Here is a 7681-nt window from a genome sequence, read left to right as displayed (position 1 = left end):
TACTATTTTAACAGTTGTAACATCAATTATTTCCAGCTTTTAGAAGTTGTTGTTACTTCTTAGAACATGCATGTGTGTATGTAAAAGGAACACACAATGCATCGGAAAGTGGTGACTTTGTTCAGAACCACAACATTGGAAAATATATTTTTAAAATATAGCCTAGGAAAAAATCATCAACAACATTAGGCTGCTTTTACATTAATCAAGTAGCCTCATTTCGACGATTCCTTCAACTTTTATTTAAATCACATACCAATCATTTTTGCCATTTTTTTTGCTACTTAGTTAACTTAGTTTTCTACATTATTTTCTTACTTAAAAATGGGTTGCAAATGAATCATGTACATGCAGCTTCATTCTATTTGAATAGCGTTTTTTAGGGAGTTTTATTTGTACTAATGTGTAGTAATTTTTCCACAATACAGGCACTCCAAAGATTCAAATTAAAAGGATCAAAGTACGTTCAAAGTGAGAGCATTACACTCCAACCTAAGTGTGCATCCTGCCTACTTGCAAATGTCTTTGTTATGTTATGTTAAATTAATCACAGGTTTGAAAAATACTATACAAATCCAAGTTATCAGAATAAGTTTTATTGCCAAGCAGTTTTTCACCTACCGGAAGTTTGCCTTGTTGTTTTGGTGCCAACAATAAACATATTAACATGGAAAAAATACAATAATACATCACATTAAATAGGCAAAAGATACAATGAAAAGATGTACAAAATGATGACAGTTCAGTACCAGCAAAACTTTATCGAGGATGTGCAAAATGAACTTTAATGTAATGCACTAACCTTTTAATGAAGCCTCCTGCATCCTTGGCTGGCACATTCATATATTCATAATTATTTTAGGGCTGTACCATTCCTAACCTTACTTGTTTGGTATGCTTGGAAAGCTCAAGGATTTCACTAGAATACATATGGATGCAAGAGATGTTTGACTGAATAATGTGCCTTAGAGTATTGAATCCAGCATGACAGTGCGGGGGTCAACAATGCGTGAGGAGGTTAAAATCACTTGACACAGCATATCACATAATAAGCATGCAGATAAAAGAATCCCCTTGACCTGCCAAAGCATCAAGAGCTTTTGAATATGTTCCATTCATACTCTTTGGCCTCTGAGAATAAGTGTTTCCTTTGTACCAATAATGCAGCGTACTTAGAGTCCTGTAAAGCGGGGGGTATAGGTTTTGCCTTCATCTTATAACATTTTATTTATGAGCCTCTGAACCAGGGCTTGAAGATCTAGCAGGAATGTGAATCTGATCTGCGGCGGCACCAGGTCTTTACTGGACCTGCTGTGAGGGGAAAGGTCAGAAGGTCATTGAGGTGACATCCACATTTACAGAAGTCGGATTGGAAGTCCAAGACTTCTCGGCCCAAGTCTTAAAGGGGCCCTATTCTGCTCATTTTCAGGTTCATATTTGTATTGTGTGTCTATACTGTGACATGTCTCCACTCTCCATGCTTTGATGTTCAAAAAGCTCTTTATTTTTCTCATACTGCCTGTGCTGCAGCACCTCTTTTCACCCTCTGTCTGAAACCAGAGCCCAGTCTGCTCTGATTGGTTAGCTGGGCGGCTCTGTTGTGATTAGTCAACTGCTTAGAGATGTCCCGTACGATATCACGTACAATGTGTTGGAGTGCTAGCCAATAGAAGTGTCAGTGCTACGTGGTGATGTCACTACGTTCAGGAAGTAAGCAAAGGAGGTCTCTGGAGGGAACTTTGGGATTTTAGCCTTTGTCAACCATTACATTCACAAAAAAACACACTACTGGAAAGGGAAAACCCCCAAAAGCTTAATAGGGCTGCTTTAATCTAGGTCCAAAAAGGTGCATTTTTCCCGAATAGGGACTAACATCCAATTCAGACTCTTTAGACACATGAACTGTCCACCCTTGGTTTGTAGTAGGTGTGTGTTTGGCTGTTCATTCGTTAAGGTTTAAGTACCAGTACACAGCCTTATATCGACAGTACATTTTTGCTTGAAATGCTTCAACTTAAAGAAACACTTTTTCTTTACGAGCAGATCAGTGATATTACAAGAAGTGCTCGGTAGCAAGAAGCCGGTTTTCAAAGCTCTATTCATCTGTTTTCTGTAGATTCACACACAGCGTAACCCCAACCATGACCTAATGTATTAACAGAAACTATCCAAGTGAAGAATGTTCAAAAAAAGAGGAAACAGAGGCTACACAAAAGCAAAATCATAAAAAGAAAAAACTTTAGTGATGGCAAGCTGGAAATCAATGCATTAAGATAAGATAAGATAAGATGGAGCTTTATTAATCCCCGTGGGGAAATTCAGTAGTTTAACAACAACTGGGTGAGAATGAAAAACAGGACAGGATAGATAAAGATTAATACAATTAAAGATACAATTAAAGCTATATACAGGTAAGTAACTGTTAAAATAAGAAATGAACATATATTTGAGTCCTAAACGTATTATTAAATATATTTACATGTATGTGTGTCGGTAATACATACATCAGGTTTGTGTTATTGCCAGCCATTGTTAACTGTGATTTTCCTACTATTCACAAACTGCTTTAATTAACGGTGGCTCTGCAATTAAGTCTGAAAATCCACCGTATGGCAATATGGTAATATGTTGTGATGGTAAGCATGTTTTGTTTCTTGAATTATAAACAACTTAATACAGCAATCTGTTGTTAGACTAACACTCATTAGATTGTGTTTGTGTTCTTATGAATAGGAAAATACATTGTTGTGCTTCCAATGCTTTGTTTGCATTCGATTGTGTAAAACTTTAGAGCTCTATGCTCTCTGTAAAACAAAGTACTGCATGCATTAACATCTAGTGATAAAGCAAAAGACTCCTCCATTAATAAAGGTGTTAGCAACATAAAAATATTATGACTGTATCTGCAATGAGAGTTTAATGCTCGGTCTCTATGGAAAAAGGGAAAGGGGCTTGTGTTCCTCTAATCTCCCCCCGAGTCTCTTATTTAAAAGCAAGATGTTTGTTGACGTTGGGAGCTTGAGTAAACAGCTGAAGGCGCTGTAACTCAATGTGATCTCTCTTGGATGTGTGTCTGTTTCCTGGAAGGGACAATGTGAAATGCAGATTATGTTTACACGCCTCATGCTGCTCTGGTCAGTAGGGGGTAGACAGTCTCAGGGGGGAGCAGCGCTTTCCCAAGCTAGGTCTTGACCCCCTTTTAACTCCTCGCTGGGCTCCATCGGGCCCTTTGGGCAGCTCAGTGTGCCGCGGAGTCAGGCAGGAAAGGGGCTTATGTGCTGGCTTTGCCGTGGCAGATTTTAAACCCGTCTGTGGGGAACAGATAGGTCTGGTTGATCAGCCCTCGTTTATATGCATATTCTATTTGTAAATCCCTAAAACTAAAAGTGTTCCCTTCTTTTGCCCACACAAACAGGCAGAAACAAAAGTGACTGCCACAGTTAGGATCAGTCACAGCAGGATATAAAATGCCTACCACACAAACAAAGGGGCCGCTCTTCTGTCAGAGATCGTGGCTATGGAGCAGCTGGAAGAACATCACATGATACAAGAAATCAGGACACAATAACGCCGATACACGGAGCCACACAATACTTTTCTGATTGTCTTTCTGCTTCACACACACGTAGAGCGTATGATCTACCGCCTACCAGGTTTGAAGCCGAGGAGTGGGTGTAAACAAGCAGCAAATACTGGAAATAAAGGAAATCTGCTGGAATGAAAGTGCTACAGGCACAGCGAAATGGCTCTGGCTGTTCCCACTATAATTACATGGGGTTTTCTTTATTCTAAATATACACATACAGTAACTATTGCCCTACTTCCTTTACTGTTCCTACATTATTACACTTCAAACATTACAGGATCAGTTTAAGTGATCTAAGTGAATACATATAGGGTGTGTGGATGCTAAGTTATCAAGACAGTAACTCACAATGTGCTCTCATTCCACTCAAGCATAAAACACTCCAGTGGTATCAAAACACTTCAATGTTCTTTCTCTTACGTGTTAAAGCCCTTATGTCTATATTTAAAGTTTTCAAGCTTAAAGGATGTTGCAAATTTGCACAACAGCAGTTGAAACCTTGGCAACCATCAGCCTGAATTATGCACACATCCAAAGTGAAAAACATGATGGATCATGCGATGCTGTATTGGTTGGTGGATGAGGTACTCCTCAGGGGAAACGGAGCTCCAACGCAACACATACACTGGAACCATTCTCTGAATTAACTGTGTGGAAAGCACCAGAGGGACAGTAAGCAGGACTTAAGTCTGGCTTGCAATTAAATTCTGAGCATGCCCAGAGACACAAGTGTATACAGCACTTAGAGGCAAAGAGTGGATGTCAGCCATTCTGTACAGGACTAAACAGCAAGTTATTATGTATTCATGACGCATGTTCTTATCACGTGCATACATTATACTAGTCTGACTTCTGCTGGACATTACATGCCATTACATCAAATAACACACACAAAATTGGATAGATTCCCTTGTTTGCTTAAATTAGCAAAATACCGTGTTGACACATCCATCATTGAACAAAGATACACATACATACACACATTTACCGGTACTGTCAATTTAGTGCAACTGTGTTTCTATGCCGTGGTGCAAAAAAGAACAATGAGTGCGTTATCAACTGTGCTCAGATAGCCTTTATTTATTTAATCTATTTACAAAGAATACAAAACTCTCCTCCTGGAGCTGCGATGAACTGGTGTTCACAGCACGTACACTTCCTTCAAATCATTGAATTGAAACAACAAAAATACACATTAGGCACAAAAGGGAGGGTGGCTGAGAAACTATGAGATGTGGAGACGAATCATTTGTGGTGCAGTTTGGTCCACTTGGCAGCTTCTTTGCGTCCTTGTTTCAACCCCTGTAAAAAAGGAATATGATGTTAATATAGCTCACCTTATAAAAATCAAGGTCTCACACCTTTTATGCAGCATAAAAAATAAATAAAAAAATGTCACATTGGAGGGAAAGGTTATTGTAGATAAGGAATAACAGCAAAATGTGTGTAACTACCAACAACTCCCCCAAATAATTAGCATAAACACCCACTGCCCTTTGCTAAATAATGCAAGAGGCTGTAAATATAGGCTGTAATGTTCCTTTATAGCCCATCATAAGTCAGATAGCTTCGGTGCACATACCAAGTAGTATCCAGTGTGATATCCACTCATGTACCAGGAGATCAGCACGCTGCCCAGAGCCTCGTCATCCACCATGTCAGGGCTCATGGGAGGAGGCGGGGGGATCATCTGAAGCAGAGAGAGAGAGAGAGAGAGAGAGAGAGAGAGAGATAATGAAGATGAAAATATGTGTTGTCTGTCAATTACATTTGAATTGATAGTTGTTTCTTAATTTACCAGCTGAAGGAGTAAATGTGTGTGTTTTTACATCAAATAATCAGTGTCTGCCGTAGCTGGTGCATTTCTCTTTAGTGTGTAAAGTGTATGCAAACTTACTGGAGGACCAAAAGGCATCATGGGAGGCCAGGAAGGAGGTGCAGGCCCGTGACCACCGGATCTTCTGCTTCCACCCTGATGAAGGTAAACAAACAAAAAGTCATTTTGATAAAAGGGAGAAACATGGCTCTAAACACTTTCTTCACTGAACTTTACCTGAAAGGAAATATCTACAGTCTGAGGCTTACTAATGTTTGTACATTATGTCCAATCTGCAAGGGAGCTTTGATTTAATATTTATTCTTTGAAAAAACAACATGTGTACTATTCCTTCTTTTATGGCTTTTATACAGAGTTATGTTTATACAGAGGGTAGAGCCATTAGCATAACCACCAGTTAGATTCATTGCAACCCAATACAACGTCCCGGCTATAAATGCCAACTCTGAGAGGCTGTTGTTTATATGCTGGTTTTATTGTTCACATTGTAAAACACTTTATTGTTTACATTTAATTTGTTATATTATTTTCCTTGCAGCAGAACTAACCCACTCTTAGAATGTATTAAGCCTTCATTTTCTAATCTTACATTTCAAACTTTCTGCGACATTGTGTATGAAAATAGTCTGTTACCGGGACATTTTCACAAAGCCTTTTGTGGGCGCCAGCAACTTCTTTCAATTGTTTCCGATAAGGAAGCAGCACATGTATTTGCATGTGGCCGACTCGAGGGAAAGCGGCTTATTTCTGAGGGCACCACTGTTTCTGTGTGGACACACCGAGCGCTTCAAGTTGAAAAATATTCAAACTGTTCAGAAAAGCGCTGTGACATCACTGAATAACATGGAATAAAAAGCTTGTTTTTCAAAACAAAACGAAAGCCTGTTTTTTGAAGCCGATCGTCCTTCCCCCTTTCCTCATGTCAGACTGAGCGGTGAAGATTATTCAATGCAAAGTGAGAGAGCAACAATCTTTTCTGATAAATACAATGTCAATCAAGTGTAGAGTAGCACACAAAGATAAAATAACATCAATGGGAGCGTTGCTGGTTTGTTAGACAACAGTGGTGATACGTTGTCAAGATGGGGGGATCGTACTAGGATGAAGCTTTGAACAGAAACAGGTGCTATGTGGCTTCTTTCTTCTCACCTGTCTGAAAGCATGCATGGGGGGTGGCCCAGGAGGAAACCCAGGAGGTAACCCAGGGAAACCAGGACCCCACATAGGAGGGGGTTGTCTGTTGCCCTTGGACTTCTGCGGTTTACTGTGTTGAGGTTTGTGTTGGTTGGGTGTGGCTGACCGGTCACTCTCCTCTGTTGACGTTTCTGTCTCCTTTACCTGAGTAGCAGAGACAATATTTTTTTAGCCTTGATTTTTCATCTTCTTTTATGAGTTTATACACATAGGAGGATTTTCTAAAATATATTTGAATTCGTTTTTTTACCCCTCAAAGCAATTAGGCAAAAACAGAAGAAGAAAGTGTCTTTTGTTCAATTTCTTACAATCCATATCAGATGCTTTACTAATGACATTGTAACCATTATAGTGACAACCCACAGTTTTATTGATAGCAATGTGTTATGTTAGGGAGGCGTGTGGTGCAGTGGGTTGTCCGTAGGTGTTCGGATGAGGGGGAGCACAGGTTCAAACCCCACTGCAGTCAGCATGTCGTTGTGTCCCTGAGACACTTCAGCCCAAATTGCTCCTGTGGGGGTTGAGTATGCAAGTCGCTTTGGATAACAGCGTCTAACAAGTGACATGTGATGTGATGTTCATTGCATTCCAGAAGTATTTATTGGATAGAAAATGAAGTACAGTAATTGACATTAACCGATCTATTCCGTCAATTAGGGATGTCCCGATCACCTTTTTTTGCTCCCGATCCGATTCATATTTGATTTTGACAATTTGCCGATACCGATTTTTCCCGATCCGATCTTTATGCAATGCATTAAGAGAAAAAGAAAAAAGCATTCAAGTTGTCCCTTAAGGTTATTTTTTTATTTAAATTGGATATTCTATCCAACATGGATATAGCTTCTTTCTTTCACAGCAGCATTGGATCAGTTCAGTTGTGTAGCATTGGATCAAAACAAAATAAAGCTTATCAGTACTCGTTAGCTTACTGCTACAATTAGACACTGCGCCCCGCCCACTCTGTTGCCAGATTTGAGAGAAATAAGCAACCAGGTCTATGAAAACAAGCCCCAAAGAAGCAACACATACATGATGTTGTGTAATTTGAAACCAAAACTAAG

General features: G+C 39.5%; 1 protein-coding gene across 1 annotated transcript in view; it reads right to left on the bottom strand.

Annotated features, from left to right (window-relative positions):
- Positions 1–4637: 4637 nt before the first annotated feature.
- Positions 4638–7681, bottom strand: part of LOC104942327 (survival motor neuron protein 1-like) — an 18259-nt gene continuing 15215 nt past the window's right edge. The window contains exons 2-5 of the mRNA XM_010767531.1: positions 6573–6781; positions 5484–5558; positions 5169–5276; positions 4638–4888 (exon numbers count right to left, since the gene is read on the bottom strand). Coding sequence (XP_010765833.1) covers positions 4832–4888; positions 5169–5276; positions 5484–5558; positions 6573–6781 — 449 coding nt within the window. The 3' untranslated portion in view covers positions 4638–4831. The remainder of the gene's footprint in view (positions 4889–5168; positions 5277–5483; positions 5559–6572; positions 6782–7681) is intronic.

The sequence above is a fragment of the Notothenia coriiceps genome, unplaced genomic scaffold, assembly GCF_000735185.1.
Source record: "Notothenia coriiceps isolate Sejong01 unplaced genomic scaffold, NC01 NC01_scaffold00004483, whole genome shotgun sequence".
Lineage (NCBI taxonomy): Eukaryota > Metazoa > Chordata > Actinopteri > Perciformes > Nototheniidae > Notothenia > Notothenia coriiceps.
This window is presented reverse-complemented; position numbering and strand designations above follow the sequence as displayed.